Here is a 16,569-nt window from a genome sequence, read left to right as displayed (position 1 = left end):
GTTAAACATGTGAAGACATGCAACAATATCACACCAACACTGATAATTCTTGCACGGGCAGCATCATTATAACACGTCGCTGAGCACGCCCACGTACCAGCGGCTCTCAATTGCATTGCAGACTGTCTCTGGGCTCAATTTGAAACGTTTCAGGTCCATTGAATTGAGCGTGGTGCATTTTCGTTATTTGCACATCTTGCCATTCAAAGAGGAATGGTCTACCGAGGCGTTTTTGTTTAGTTTACGCGACCATTAATTGTATACACCTCACTGCCACAAGAAAGGTCATTTTATACATTGAGGTTTTTGAATAACATATTCTCACGTGTAAATTAGAAATGTTTTTGCTGAACCAAGGCATACGGTGAAATATATTGGGAGGTATGTGGAGTGCAAGTCATAACGAGTGGACAAAACAACACTGCAAATTAACACATTTATACGACTATATGACGAACCGACGTGTTTAAATGACAGAAGTCGCACCTTCAAATTGACAAAACCTAAATGCCGCTAATTTACAAGTATCAAGCAATCTTGACACCACCTGAATTGACTGAAGCCTTCAACTACACTTTCAAGTTAAAGTCTATGCCACCGTAGCCTCTACATTTACTGGTGTATTGCATTCAAATATTTTGTTAAGTTGAACATGATTTTTATTTTCAAATCAAAGCTCTACCACCAAACCAATTTGTCAATGATTATGTCACATCTCCCCATTGCCCAAGCACCAAAGATTTTGAAAAGCTCACCATTTGGGTCAGAACTGGGTAAGCGTTGAAATCTGGTAAAAAAAAAAATAGATGCGTGTGGTTGGTGACGACACAGTGGCTTGCACGCAAATATGCGATCCTGTCAACCTGGGTTCTATTCTGGACGATGACTAGAAGTGGCTCGTGCACTCGGTCTGATCCTCTCTTGGGTTGACACGGCCTTAAGAGAGTGCCTCATGTGATGTGTAAACATCGGCAGAGGCGAAAACAACGCCAGCCATGCATAGCGCTGGCTTCATTTCCTCCTCACGTGCCGCACTGGGAATAATAGATCCTTATATTATTCTATCACACGTCCCTGCGCACGCCTATGTATGAGTGCCCTTGCATTTTGCCGCAGAATGATGGTCTCTGATGCTTAACGGAGAACCTTGTGTGTGTGTGTATATTTGTGCTGCAAGCAGAGTTCAGAGCTGTTCTCTCTCACATATGGAGCACTGGTGACTCAGCTCTGCAAGGACTATGAGAATGATGAGGACGTCAACAAGCAGCTGGACAAGATGTGAGTGTTTCCGTATAGAGCGCAAAGCAGTCCTGGATAACCTTCAAGAAAGACGCAATGCAAACGCCAACAAATTAGCTTTTCATAAAAACATACTGAGGCTCCGCTTTTCCATAGTGGTCTAAATGAACGAAAAGCCTCATTCATGGGAGAGAAAAAAATCATTTTAAGGTATGGTCAGGAACAGTGTAATGATCTAACTGGAGTCATGTATAAAAATACGGGAGTGATTCCAAAGTGAAAATTCTGTCGTGCACCTGGCTGATCTAATTAGATTTTCTGTAGAGTAAAGCTTTAAACTCATGTTGGACGGCCAGCATTACACTGCCTATATGCATATCTACAAGATAAGAACTGTTTGATTTTCACTTATGCCTTCTTTGAAACAATCACCACCGTATCATGACCGAGGTGAATTTACAGATGTCGACTGTAATGTGTAGGCCTACATCAATTTACATTTGTCAGCTCTGGAAAATTCCAAATTAAAGTATACTCTACTCTGATTGCTGGTGGTGTTTAATCCCTCCTGCATCCCCGGAACCCGGCTTCCTCCACTGCCCTGTCAGTTGAAATGTCAACAACTTGCCTGCTACTTCTCTAATTTCGGTCCTCTTGTTATCTGTTCCCTCTGTGTCACCAACACCACGACCAGCCCTTGACATCCCTCAGTCCGTGCCCATGAACAACATTACTACAATTATCTCCAACATCACAAAGTCAATTTCCTCACTGCTTTCCCAACTTGACCCAATACATTACCAGCTTTGCCATTGCTGCCTCCTTCTCATCCAGTACCGTTCCCTTTGTTCTCAAGACTACTGCTGCTGTCACCCACGACCTGACAAAACCCCATCATTTATTATGTATACCATGCCTCCCATGTATAGCGTCGTGGAACATCTCCTGCATTCCACATTTCCTCACTCTTTTACTGGACATCTGTGCAAAAGAGCTTCATAGCTCATTGGAGTCTTCCAGTCGAACAAAAAATGTATCTGACTCTGACTCCAGCCACCGCTGAGATCCTCATCCAGGCATTCGTCACATCCTGACAAGACTGTTGCAAGTTTTACCTCCAGCCTGGCCAAAGTCCTTCATCTGCGAACCCGGGATGATCCAGCATTCCGCTGTCAAGATTCTGACCCACACCCGTAAAAGAGACCACGTCATTCCCGACGCTGCAATCGCTCCACTAGCTCCCAATCCAGTCGTGGATCAGTTCCAAGATCGCAATCGCATTTCTTCGAGATTCCCCATGGACCTACCCCCTCCCCTACCTCTCTTCCTGTTATCATCTCACTCTGTGCTTGTGATGTAGGGCATTTAAAGTTGCCGATGCAGTTTAGTGCCCTATAAATGCAAATGCTTATCCTCTGCCCTCGGTGTTCCTTCATTCACCTCCGATTGGCACACTTGGCTACATATGGTGCGAATGGAATTCAACATGAATCGTGACTTAAAGCTTTCGTGACTGCAGGAATTAATATTTTTTGGGAATTTCGGTAAAGTCACGTAGAAGGGAAATAATAAAATAATAAAAATAAAACATAATAAAATTCTCACGACGTTTCGATTGCAACACAAGCAATCATCATCAGGTGTGAAAACTACAGCAAGAAAATGTCCCTTCTACGTGACTTTACCGAAAGAACCAAGAATATAAACATGCTTAGGTTGGCATTCGTCATCAGGATCGCTTGTGTTGGAATCGAAAACGTCGTAGTTTTTTGTTTATTTTATATTTATTCTTCTCATTAATTTGTACCTATCTCCGTGACTTTACCGAAAGACCCAAAGAATATTAAATTCAACATACATACGCAGTTCATATTGGCATATTGCTTTGTTTATCAATGAAGCTTCTCGTTCTGTACCTATTAACAGATATTGATGTGTAGCATCAGTGATGTTCACTATTTGTGTGAATACCTTGTGTCGGCTTTCATCCAACATCTCCCCAGGGGTTACAACATTGGTGTTCGTATCATCGAGGACTTTCTGGCCCGCTCTAACATTGGCCGGTGTAACGATTTCCGGGAAACGGCTGATGTCATAGCCAAGGTGGGAAATTGATTTTCTTGTTTGTTTATGAGAATTGGTATACACAATAGAACACCTCGTCCACTACCGTCTCCCCCGCAGGATAATGCCAGGAGAGATAAGGTGAGTGTCGCGTAACTGCGCTGCGTTGCAGCGTATGCGTGTGCTGTACTCCAGTGGTGATCAATACATGGATCGTACCTCCGATCAGCACGGTTGGTTGCGTTCGGTGCGAAAGAATTTCAACATACATACGTACATACACACACACAGGTGGATCACAAAAGGTTTTTACGTGGATCTCAGGACAAATCAGAAGAAATGCTAACGTGAGCTTACAATAGTTTTTGTTGCGGCTGATGGAAAGTCACAATGCCCGCTTTATGAATTCATACATGAATAAAATAATAACTTGTGCCCATAGATGGTGTCAGTACTTTTGGGTTATTGTATATCACGGGGGTTAAATCGAAGTAATTGTTGGCGGATTGTGGAGTCCGTTGAGATCCACCAACATGGATCACAGTGGGTGTGGAAATATTTTCGGAGTCGTTGCCCCGAGCAGACCCGTCTGAAGGCTTGCTTATTACAGTGAATGGTCTAATGGGCTCTTGAGGCAGCCTTGACGTGAGGCAGTGGAAGGATAAATAAGCGAATCTGACAGGCTAATGAGTTGATCTTGGGTCTTGTATTGGGGGCATAATCCTGTTAGCAAGTCTGTATGCTCGTTCATTATGACAGAGAGTGAAATAACATTTTACAGCTCAGAGCATTAATACTTTTGCTGGTTAATAACTGAACAATTCCACGTGTCTGATCCAGTTTTTCTCTTGTCACATGACTAAATGTCTACATGTAATGTATGCATTGTAATTTCGATGCAAATGCATATTCATTGAGCGGTTTACGGCAGGTGTTTTAATTTCCATGTTCCCACATTGATATCCCTTAGATCATCTCTCACCACGTTACAAAACAGTTTAACTGGTTAATATTGATTTCTTAATATCTACATTTTGCAATTTCCCTGAATTTAACATTTACAGCCCTTTGTCATTCCACTGCTGGCTAATTGATGAAGGCCTTCCCATACCGTGTCGTTCACGAGGACTGATTTTTACCGTACTTCACTGTGCTGCTTGGTGAAGGTTGAAGATTGGGCCCAGGATCAGCCCCAGTTATCACTCGCCACTGACATTAGCCGTGGCAATGAATCATCCTCGGGTCACTGGGCTCATAGCACAGTGCGCTAACCACTCCACCACCACTCACTCCTCTGTATGATATTACAATATGTATTGTTTATACAATGAGCAAAAATATGTCGGGAAATAAAATTGGTCGTAACCCTCTTCGGGGAATCGTTTTTATTTAGTAATTCATTATGAATTTGGTTCAAACTCCCTTTAACCAAAGCATAGTTTTGTTTAAAAAAAACATTTTGTCATATATATTTGTTTCTCTGCAGACGGCTTTTAAAATTTACTTGGGTGTGACTCCGACTGTGACCAACTGGAGCCCAGCTGGTGATGAGTTCTCACTGCTGCTGGAGACCAACCCGCTGGTGGACTTTGTGGAGCTTCCAGACAACCACTCCAACCTGGTGTACTCCTCCATGCTGTGCGGAGTGCTGCGCGGAGCCCTGGAGATGGTATCTCACACATTTTAACAAAAATCATAATTTTACAATTTTCATTTCAACCGGTAACGCTCCTCCACACCGTAGTCACTCGCTCTCGAAGAGCCCAAATGGTTCGGTGGTGTGTGCAACCACAGACCGGCAGGGAGGCAGCCACGTGGTGAGGAACCGGTGCCAACCGTTGCCAACCGTTGCCAAAGCTCTGCGTTCCTCTATATGTGAAGACGTTATCGGCCAATTCACGAGTGTTTACACGTGGGAGGAAACCGGAGTACCTGGAAAAAAACCCACGAATGCGAGGGCTAAACAATCTATCCCATACAGATGGGTCAGGTTTGAGTCCACATTTGCTGTACTGCATTCTCCTGGCGAGCCGGGCTATGGCACCGCGACGCTCACGGGAAGGGAGTTTAGCAACGTTTGTGTGAGCCGCCAAGCCTCGCCTCGGCACTGCTGGATTACAGACGGGCACCACCACCGCTTAATCATTGTTTACTCTTCCCATCTGAGGTTGAAAGCGTTATTGCATTCGCTCTATCCACCTGCCTACTCTGTCTGTGATATGGGGTTAGAGTAACTCTGGTAAGAGTTGATGACATGTAAATTGAAAGTTTTGGTTGGACGGCGATCACCTCGTTGGTGCACGGATGCGTCGTCTCAATGGGGAGGTCAGGAGTGGGAAATGGGCACAGCCAGAAAGTGGTCGTCTCTCTCACGTGTGGTATGATGAGTGATTCTCAACGTGAATGTTATTTCAAGCGTTTAAAAAAAAATCGTGGCGCAAGGCACACAGAGTGTATTTTATTTTAGAGTTTGCAGCTATCAATCAGAGGGTTGCGAGTTCATGTCCCAGTTGGTGGTCGTCGCGGAGCCCATCATTCATCCAGGGTTAGTAAAATGTATTTCACTGTGTGGGGAAGTTAACAGTGGCACTCCCACCAGATGCGCTTGTGCAACCGTCTGGAACGCTCTTCCTTCCGATATGTTGTATATGTTGGGTATGAAAATTTGTTATGTTGTATGCGTGCGTGGGTGAAATTATTATGTTGTATATGTGGGTTATGGATATTCAGTGGAAATAATAATAATTAAATGAAATTTGGCCAAATGTGTAATTATCCGGAAATATGTTAATTTATGTAATTACGCACATTTTAATTATGCCAATTCGAGAGGTAATCGTATTAATTATGCGAGTGGGTGTAATTATGATAACGCAAGTCGTTATGATAACCAGACCCCGGTTCACCCCGTTATCGCTTTAACATTTACTGAGTATGTATTAGTGTGTTTATTAAGGTCACCAAGTTCAAATCTCAACGCAGAAGCAGATCTTATGCATAGATTTCAGGAAAGAATCACACAACCACTTCTGTATTGATCAATTTATTACTAATTCAACCTTAACTATGATATAGTATGTGAACTCTCAATCCCGGAACGTCAATACGGCATCAATACAGTATCATCAACGATTGTCTGATTTCACTTTGACAACTGCACATGGATCCCGCATAACGCGATGGTTATTAGTGAGAGAGAGAGTCGTTAAAACATGCAAATACTATGCTAAGAAAACCTTAACGTTAATGAATGATTATACTCAATATTGTTCACGCAGTACCGCACTCCTTATTGATCATACGCAACCCTTATCACGTTGTTAACACCTTGGGTCACGGGACAGTTGAATATTCTGTAGAGGATGCGAGTACGTGCGGCGATTATGACTGAAAGATACTTGAAAGATTATACGGCGAAAAAAAAAACACAATCAAAAACAGTTATTATTCTTAAAGGCACCAATCTCAACAGATACATCGGCAGGTTATCTCAGAACGGCTCGGAGTAAGGGCCTGCGACGGTGCTCCTTTTCCGAAGATCGTTATCTTATACCAAGTTTACTAATTGGGGACCAGATCACCTGATAAGGATCCGGTGGGCCACCACTCCCCACGTGAGCGTGGCTCGGCGGAAGGAGGTGCCAAGAATCAGTTCGTATTGATGGATCTGTTGGGAATTTATGCGATTAAGAGTACAGCCCACTAAATATTAAAGATAAAAATTAAGAATACTCTTATAAACGACGGATGGCCACCACTCGGTCTCGTTGTGATGCCTTCCCAGCCACGGATGACTTATGGGTTCGAGTGTGTTTGAGTGGTAAGAGTTGTCTTGAATAGTCAGTGTTCGGAGTCGATTCTTTATGTCAAACAGACGCCTGGTGGTCGTGTGGTGAGGGGGCGGTGCGCGTCATACGTATCAGGCGCTCCCCTGTCACCGTGGTGAATTGGCTCGGATGGCTGTTGATACGCTGTCGCAGTTCGGAACCCGGTCGGTAGGTGGCGCCCACAACTCGCTCGTAGCGTGCAGCGCTGGATCGTCGCCAAGTCGCGACGCTCACCACCGGCGGCAGCGGAGATCTCCGGCGGCAGCAGAGATTGACGAGCTGAAGATGAGTCGAGCCGACCCGCTGGTCGCAGCTCGCTCCTGAGTCGACCCTCCCGGTCGAGCTCGCTCCTGGGTCGGCCCGCTGGTCGCCCTCGCTCCTGAGTCGACTCTCTGGTCGCACTCCTGAGTGGACCCGCTGGTCGCGCTCCTGAGTGGACCCACTGGTCGCACTCCTCCTGAGCCGACTCTCCCGGTCGCGCTCCTGAGTGAACCCGCTGGTCGCACTCGTTCCTGAGTCGACCCTCCCGGTCGAGCTTCTGAGTGGACCCTCCCGTCGCACTGGTTTCCAATGTTCAGGATCCGTTCCTTTATGCTGAAAAATCCCCCTGGATCCCGCCCACAAGGCGGGGCTTCCGATTTTTGCTGTGTCAGGATCTGTCCGTAGGCAGGTGTGTCCATGTGTGTGTCCGTATGTCCTTGTGTGCATCACTGACGGTATATTCCGTTGTCAACTCCCTCCATAAAACCCACGAGCAAACAACCAGATGTTACAAATTGTCTCGAAGTCGTCTCTCTGTCTGGGTGCAATTTATCTCTTGTCTGGCCTTCTTCATGAACCCAAAACACAGACGTTACAAATCGTCTCATAGGCGTCTTTGTTCGTGTTGCACAACCTGGGGGGAGGGGCAACACTCTCTCCGACCCGGCGCACAAAGAAATGGTTAAAAGTTTTAAGTTAACATTTGTCCCTTACTATTTCACAGTTATGATTCTGTATGTAACCTAAGGTCTGTCGTTTCCCATCGTGGTTCCCGACCCAAGTGTAGGTGTTTCCCCGAGCGTACACACACTCCTATCCCGCGCTGCGGGGATACAAAGACGGCCGGGATCTCCCTTTCTCTCCGACCCTGGGTTTAACATTGTTTTTTTTTTATTATGTATTTATATTCGACCTGGTGGTGATTCATCCCGTTATCCTGGCTTTTCCATAAGTTTAACTTTTGTCTTTCATGCATATACTTATTACTATTAATTTATTTCCGATATCTTAGGTTAAGGGGTAAGTTTCTTGATCCTAGGAATTCGTATTCCTTGGTGCCTGGATGGTTATATAAGCGGAATATAGTTTACGGTGAATAGCGTTAACATTGATGTTATGTGCGATATTATGTATTGTGATGTCTTTAACTTAACTTGTTTGTCAGGGCTTTACTGACACGAAGTTGCATTCCATAGCCCGCAGTCTTTGCCCCACCCTATCTCTGCTCGCCGTTGTTGTTGCCTGCCGTTAATTCAAGGCCTCATTAATTTCCGTCACCCCTGAGTAGGTGAGGGCGGTTGAACCTTGGAGTCAGTTCTGGTTTTTGTCTGCCTGCTTCTTCTTGTGTCCCCTGACCCCGGGAGTTATTATTCTACTTTATGGCCTGTCGAAGCCCCACTCGCTGTTGCTGGGCTGGTGTTGTTCCCGGCTTTTTGCTTACGTTTGCAGTTCGCCGTGCTCTTGATTTCCTTCCCTCTTCAACCTTATATTGACTATTCGCTCCTGTCTGGGTGCGATTCAATTTTGACTTAGGAAGGTTCTGATTGTCATATGCTTCGGGTCGAATTGTATAGAAAGTATTGAAGTATGGAAATAACATTTCATATTGACTTAATAATGGTGATGGTTCAGTAGGCGTAACTTGTGGCCTGGTTTAATTGGAGTGGGTGTGAATATCGATAACTTTAGCCTACCCTGTTGTTAAATTCCGACTTTAACGTTACTTTAATAGCAATACAGAATAATTGAGCTTTTTGTCTTAACTAGGCGAATGCGAACTTCTGGTGACCCCGCAGCCTTGTTGTTCAGCTGGGTCTGCCTCCTTGAGAGATATACACCACTCTTATTCTCGTCTCACTGTGGTCATCCAACCTTCTGCTCTGGGAGTGTTATTCTTACTTTCAGGTCAAAGGCCCCCTCACATCCAGACGCGCAGGGTTGTTTACATCAGCTCCCCCCCTGTGCACGTGTTCTAACTAGCTCGGAATTCCTGAACACACAATCAGTGATGATTCCTGGCTTTCTGTGGTTGTGATTTAGACAAAGGCGCCTCTGTTTTCTTCCATTGCCTTTGAGTCGACACTGCCCTATTATTTGCCCATGTGCTGAGGTCATAGAATTCGTTTTGACTTCAGTAATATTAACATTCAGTATTGGATTAGCAAATGGGCAATGGTTCATTGATGTAGCTCGCAGCCTGGTCTCCAGTTTGAGCGAGCGCGAGGATCGATAATTTAGCCTACTCTGTTGTTGAATTTCGAATTTTGACGTTACTTTAAAACCATGCAGGATGATTGGGCTTTTGCCTTAACTATGTCTGGCTGACACTCCCACTGTCTCTGCCGCCTGCACGGGTGACATGTGCCCGTTCATCAGGCCTTATCTTCCCTTGAAGCAACGTTGTAAATTCTGCCATCCTAGCCCTCCTCCGGTTCATTACTTAACAACACCTGGTGTTTTGCAGTTTGCTGCGCTTGGTGTGTTTCACTCATTAAAAAAACAAGTAAAAAGATAATATATAAAAATCATCAAATATTATTAATCTCAATTATGGAAGAAGGGTTAGTATACAACATTCCGCCCTTTTAAAAATGACCAGTGGTCAAATGGCCACGGGTTATTTTTAAAAATATGTATACCCTTCTTCCATCATGAACCATCGATTGTCCTCAAGTTTTGCTGCTATTCCTTACAACGCGCGCGTACGTGTCACAACTTAACAGGTTATATGTGACAAGAGAGAAAAAAAAAATTCTAAAGGAAGGTAAAACGATAAGGGAGGGAACGTTATTCTATTGACTACATGTTATAGGAGATATCGTTAAAAAGATAGTCTCTACGGTTATTCTTGGGTGGCATCATCAGGCCTTGGCTCTATCCCTGTTCCTGGGCTCGAATGGTATGTGGCTTGTGCCTGCGATTAGTCTTTTAAGTTCGGCATTCATTTTGGCCACACGGTATGTTAAGGTTAGAATAGCCAGGACTAGTATGATCATCCCTGTTGCCCCTGTGATTCCCATCCCCATCTGTTGATTTCGCTGATATCCAGCCACTTCGGTCGCCCAAGTAAGATCTGTTATGTTAATCTCTGATTCGCTGAGGGATAATTTCACCATATGGAATTCTTTACTGTTCAACAAGTTGGACAGAGTGCTGCTTATCTCAAACTTGTGGCCTCGGAATGTGTCTACGATTTCTACCTCCGCTTGGTGTAGGCTTTTGTCTAGGTTATATAATACCTTGTCCCCTATGCGTACGAATGTTCCTCTTGGTATTGTGACCAGTGCGACGTGGCTTGGAATCGGAACTTCCATGGTTATGGAGTGTTGATCGGTGGAAACAATTGCCGTGTCTAGAGGGGTGCTAATCAACCACTGGGCATTAGCTATCATGGCCACTGTTCCGGTTCTTTCTTTGGGTTTACTTAGCTTAAACTTGCAAGTTTCCTTGGAGCTTAGGTTTGACAGACCACACATTAGTTCTGCTGTATTGGTCAGAAATGGTTCCCCTGGGCAGAGCCAATGAACCTCTTTCATTATTTGACACAGGTTTAGGTCAGGCACCAGGTACTTAAGGGGGCCTTCTTCCTGGTAGGCCACCACTAAGGGAGTTTCCATCTTGGAGTAAATGTCGTTATTCCATGTACCCACGTTCAATACTGTCCGCAATCGGAATACATTTCCGGGTTTAACCAGGGGTAAATTTAGCAAAAACGCCAGCTGTCTAGTTTGGGGGTCCACATGTATGGGTGTGGCTGTACCCATGTTGAAGGCAATTTGTACTTGAGTTGGACTGATTGTTTCCGGGGATGCTGCTTGTAGCACATCTTTTATCAGTGTTGGAGTTACCAGATATGACGGAATTTGTCCTTGTATAAGATCACTGACGCTGCCGCTGATGCTACGCAACAAGTCTTGGATCACCCACTGAATTGGCTCTCGAATACTCTCTTCTTCGTATAGACCTCGGATTGCAGAACTCAATTCTTGGAATGTTAAGTTAATCATGATAGAATGTAGGTTTACGAGAACCACGGTGTCTCGGAGGGTGGATCCCATTTCGACCAGATTCTTTTGTTGGTGTTGTATTTGCTGATGGATCTGATGCATATCGAGCTGTAAATTCTCGATACCTTGCGTGAGGTGTCCAATCTTTACGGCGTTGGATATGGATACTCCTAGTGTGATTAAGGAGCTAAAACCGGATAGTATTCCAAAGACCCCTCCCAGGCCGATAGACCTCTTGGAACGTGTTAGGTTGACAGTGGTGGGGGGAAGTATCATGGTTCTTTGTAATTGCTTCAGGATCGTTCCGATATTCTGTTCACTATATCTTAGGAAGTCATAATACCATATTCGGGTTGCTTGGGTGGCTTGGGGTGGTAACTTCCCGAAGTGCTTCTTTACCACCAAGGCAGGTTCCAAGGAGACATAGACTTGTTGGGTTACTATTTTCGTTTCGGTTACTAGGAAGCTGGAGGAGTCTCTCAGCATCACCCCGGATTCTGGTCCTGGCTTGATCAGCTCTTGGCTCCCTTCTAGCTTGACAAGGTACGTTAGCAGGAGCGTGAGCAGGAGGGCTGCCATTCCCTGGAAAACATGTTACATATTATTGTAGTGTGATAAGCCCATTAGTTTAGTCCCCCCCCTTTTCCACCTTTATTCCTCATCTCGCTCCACCAGCACAGGGTACGGTTTGATTTGGTTGATGTGCACCCACTTGTATTGCTGCTCTCTTCCTGTCTTTGTGATTTTTAGCTGATATACGACTGGGGACATTTTGTCAACCACCTCGTGTGGTCCTGTCCAGGAGGGCAGGAATTTCCTGCACTTCTGTTTCCTTTTCTCGTAATTGAGGTACCACACCTGGTCTCCTAGCTGGTATTCTGCGTGGCTGGCTTTTTGGTCATAGTATGCTTTGCTCCCCTGAGCCTCTACTTGCAACTGGTCCCTGACCATAGCGAATGTGCTCTGTAGGTGACTATTGAGTCCCGTCAGGTATTCAGTTGGCGTCATTGCCGTCGGGGTCTCGTCCTCCGCTGGGACATATAACAGGTGTACTGGGAGGGTCATTAGCCTCCCTGTCATGATCTCGAAGGGTGTCCTGCCTGTAGCTCGGTTGGGTGTGGCTCGCATGGCCATCAAGACTAGGGGTAGTTTCGTATCCCAGTCGCGGCCCGTGGTAGACACATATTTCTTTAGGAGGCTCACGATGGTCCTGTTGGCTCTTTCCACCTGTCCTGAGGATTGTGGATGGTATGCGACATGTAATTGTCTTTTTACTCCCAACATCTTCCACACTTCTGTGATGACCTCGGCTGTGAAGTGGCTTCCTTTGTCTGAATCGATCGTTGACGGTAGGCCCCATCTACTGAATATTTGGTTAATCAGTAGTATAGCGGTTGTTTCCGCGGTGTTGTTGGGTGCTGGTAGACACTCTGTCCATTTAGAGAATGCACAGGTCACAGTTAGCATGTACTTGTTCCCTTTGGTTGATCGGTTGACAGGTCCTATCCAGTCGATTTGTAGGTTGGACCAAGGATAATCTGCTCCCCTCCTCTGTAGGGGTGCCCTATGCTGTGAGGTCGTTGGCTGGTACTTACAACACACGAGACAGTTGGACACATGTTTGTGTATGTCTACCCCCATTTTTGGCCAGTAGGCCACCTGTCGCAGCATCTGTCCCGTATTCACCTCGCATCGGTGGCCGCTACACGGTTCATTGTGGGCGTGTTGTAACATTATTTCTCGATATTGAGAGGGGACTACCCATCTAGGTCGACCGTCTTTTTCGTTTGTGTATACCAGTAGCCCTTTTCGCATTGAGAACCTTTTGATTTGGCTATGCATGATCTCGAGCTCTTTGTTGTCATTCAAGTTGTCAGTAGTGATTGGTTTTCCTGCTGGATCTTGGATATGATCGGCGAGTGTCTTTAGTGTTTCGTCCTCTTGTTGCATTCTGATCAGGTCTTCGGAAGGCTGGGCACTGTTCAATTGGGCTCTGGTTCCAGCTTCTGCCGGGTTCTTCCCACTTCTTGTGACCAGTCCTATCACGGCGATGTCTTGGTTCGTCGACTCTTGTTGTCCGTCTCTGTCGGTTTGGTCTTCTAGCTTCCACGGGGTGCCTTCCAGGCTTCCCACTTTTGCTATAGCATCTGCTTGGTCGTTCCCAGTTTTCTCTTGACCAGGTATCTTGGAGTGTCCTTTGACTTTCTTCCAAAATATCTTCATATCCTTGTTCTGAACCATCTTATCTATGGCCTCGAATAGTTCTCGATGGCGAATTGGTTTATTCCTATGGTTCTTCATCTCGTTTTTTTTCCATATGGGTAGGTGGTGCAGGAAGCTGTGCTGTACGTAGTTGGAATCAGTGCACACCACCATGGTCCGTATTTGGTTATCGGATGCCATCTGGACAGCGATGTGTACCCCGACCAACTCTGCATACTGGTTTGACTTTGGTCCCAGCTGAAATCCCTCTTGAATCCCTGCGAGTGGGCCAGTTTCCCAAATGACTCCTGACCCAGCGTGAAGCTTGTTCTCCTTCATCTTGGAGCATCCATCGATGTATACCACTGGTAGGTCGGCACATGTCTCCTTCCTGAAGGGCAGGTACCTGTTGTCCTCCGGAGGTATCTTTTCGTCCTCTGCTTCCATGCTGTCAAAGGTACAATCATGTAAATCGGCAAGACCTTGGGCCATTGGACTTTTCTTGTTCTTTGCGTATTTCACTGTGATTGGTAGGCCTTGGAGTGTCAGTGCCCAGCTGGCTATTCGGCTGCTGGTTACGCGGCCCTCTCGAATCTTCTTACTGTTGAGGTATGCCAAGGATTCATGATTCGTTTCCAGGATGATCCTCTCTCCGTTCAACAAGTTCCGAAAATGTTGTATGGCCCAGATGTTTCCAAATATCGCCTTCTCACACTCGGAGAACTTCATCTCCACTCCCCGGAGGGCTTTGCTGGCATAGGCAATAACTCGTTTCTCGGCTTCCTGTCTCTGGTACAGTACCGAGCTGATACTATGATCTGAGTATGCGGTCTCCAGGTAGTATTCTTTCCCTTTCTCTGGGTATGCTAGGCAGGATGCCTCTGTGATCTGTCGTTTTAATTCTTTTTCTGCGGCTTCCTGTTCCTGTCCCCACTCCCATGGTTCGTCTTTTTGCAGTAGTTTGACTAAGGGTCGAACGATTCCTGCGTAGTCGTCCACGAACTGTCGAAGGTAGTTGCAAATCCCTAAGAAGCTCCGAAGGGTCGTGACTGTGGTGGGCGATTTGAGTGCGAGGAGGGCTTCAAGTCTTTTGGTTTGGGGTAACATTCCCTCAGTGCCGACCTGGAGCCCGAGGTAGTCCACCCTTTTGCGTGCCCACTGTCCTTTTTGTATTGAAATCTTTGCGCCTGCTTCCTTTAACTGCTCGAGGGTATGCTGGAGGCTCTCGAGGTGTTCTTCCCATGAGGAGTCCTTGACTAGTATGTCGTCGACGTAGACGATGGTGCCTCGCTCTTTTGCGTCGCCCATCGCCTTGTGGAGGAATATGTTGAAGTCTGCAGGTGAGTTCGAGTATCCGAACGGGCAGCGATTCCAAGTATACTGTATTCCGTTGAAGGTGAAGGCCAACTTGTATTGATCGGTTTCTTTTACTGGCATGGTCCAGAAGCCATTTGCTAGGTCCATTGTGGTGAGTACCTTTGCACCTTTTATTTGGTTGAGACCGTGGTCGATTTCTGCCATTGGCCATCGAGATAGGGGAACTGTTTTATTGAGTTGTCGGTAGTCGATCGTGAGTCTCCATTTTCCCGTGGGTTTTAGTACTGGCCAAATGGGTGAGTTGTAGGTCGAGTTGCATTCCCGGATTATGTTCTTTTTGAGTAGGTTCTCTAGGGTTTCTTGGATCGATTCATAGGCGGCCAGTGGAATCTTGTATTGCTTCACGTATACCGCTGGTGCTCCCTCCAGTGTGGGAATGGATACCACATGTAGGTCGGTTTTGCCACAATCATAGGAGTCTTTGGAGAACAGGGAGTTGTATTTTTGGAGCAGTTGTCGTAGCTCGTCTCGTTGAGTGTCGCTCTCTAGGGCGTCTGCTGCTTCAATTTGTTGTTCTATTTGTTCTTCTATTGTAAGGACTCCTTTCTCTTGGTTTGGATCTAGGGCCTTCGTGGTTTCGGGCGGCTCAGTTGAAAGTTCCTTTTGCGTTACTATCGGTTGAGTTGCCTTGGCTTCATCCGAGGGTAATACGCTCTTGCCCTTGTGTTCTCCTTCATCAGTTTGCAGTTCGTCGGTTTGGCCTCCAGGGGGCGGTGTATACTCCATGAGGGGACGGTCATTTGGTGATACTGACTCTAAGTCGGCTTCCTTTCGGTCTTCTCTCAGTCTGTTAGTCATTAGCTGAGTGATTCGAATTCCTGCTGGGAGCTCGTCTTCGTTCCTGATTGTCGTTGATAGGTCGTCGAGCTCTTGTGTTATCACTTGGATTCCCGTGGAGTCTCTCATAACGTCTTCATCTTCTGAGTCCCTTTGTTGCTCCGGCATTGACTGTGCCCAAATTTGTCGGGATTCAAGGTTCATAATGGGTTTCAGGCGATTCAGTAGTTCGATCCCAATAATCAGTTCTTTTCCTGGGTATTGTATGACATATAGGGGATGGTTCATGTTGATTTTGTTGAACGTCAACTTCGTCATAACTTTGCCCAATGGTCGCATGTGGGTCCCTTCACATCCTGAGTAGGTAAGTTTACTTGGCATCACTTGTAGTGTTTCATTCTTCCTCTGGAGGGCAGTCTGGAGTTCGTCAAATAATTCTCTGGATATCATGGATATTTCTGCTCCAGTATCACAAAGGCCTTGGCTGGTCAGGGTGTCTTGCAGTATTACTTCCACGTGGACTCGTCCGACTGGTCCTACGGGAATCAATTCCCCCAGATGGTACCCTTTTCCTTCTGGTACCACTTCGGTGATTGCTTCGAGGCTTCTTGTCTTCTCTACGTTCACTTGGGCTACCTTTGCTCTGGGTGTGCCCTCCTCCTGTGTGGGTATAGTTGGTATTCTTCCCTTCGCTACTTGCATGGAAGTCTTCATACTCCCTAGGAGCTCTTTTTCCATCCTAATGTGGTGAGCATATCGATTCCTGTTAGCTAACGGCGGTCTATGCTCTATTGCTGGTGGAGGCGGCAGTAGGG

The 16,569-nt window shown here is 46.0% G+C and overlaps 1 protein-coding gene across 1 annotated transcript in view; it reads left to right on the top strand.

Annotated features, from left to right (window-relative positions):
* Positions 1 to 16,569, top strand: part of TRAPPC3 (trafficking protein particle complex subunit 3) — a 31,900-nt gene that overhangs the window by 5,997 nt on the left and 9,334 nt on the right. The window contains exons 2-4 of the mRNA XM_061571273.1: positions 1,181 to 1,278; positions 3,243 to 3,342; positions 4,790 to 4,972. Of these exons, the coding sequence (XP_061427257.1) occupies positions 1,181 to 1,278; positions 3,243 to 3,342; positions 4,790 to 4,972 (381 nt within the window). The remainder of the gene's footprint in view (positions 1 to 1,180; positions 1,279 to 3,242; positions 3,343 to 4,789; positions 4,973 to 16,569) is intronic.

This window comes from Lethenteron reissneri, chromosome 6, assembly GCF_015708825.2.
Source record: "Lethenteron reissneri isolate LAM-NWPU_2019-01 chromosome 6, ASM1570882v1, whole genome shotgun sequence".
Lineage (NCBI taxonomy): Eukaryota > Metazoa > Chordata > Hyperoartia > Petromyzontiformes > Petromyzontidae > Lethenteron > Lethenteron reissneri.
The sequence above is the reverse complement of the archived record's forward strand: the minus strand, read 5'-3'. Positions and strand labels throughout refer to the sequence as shown.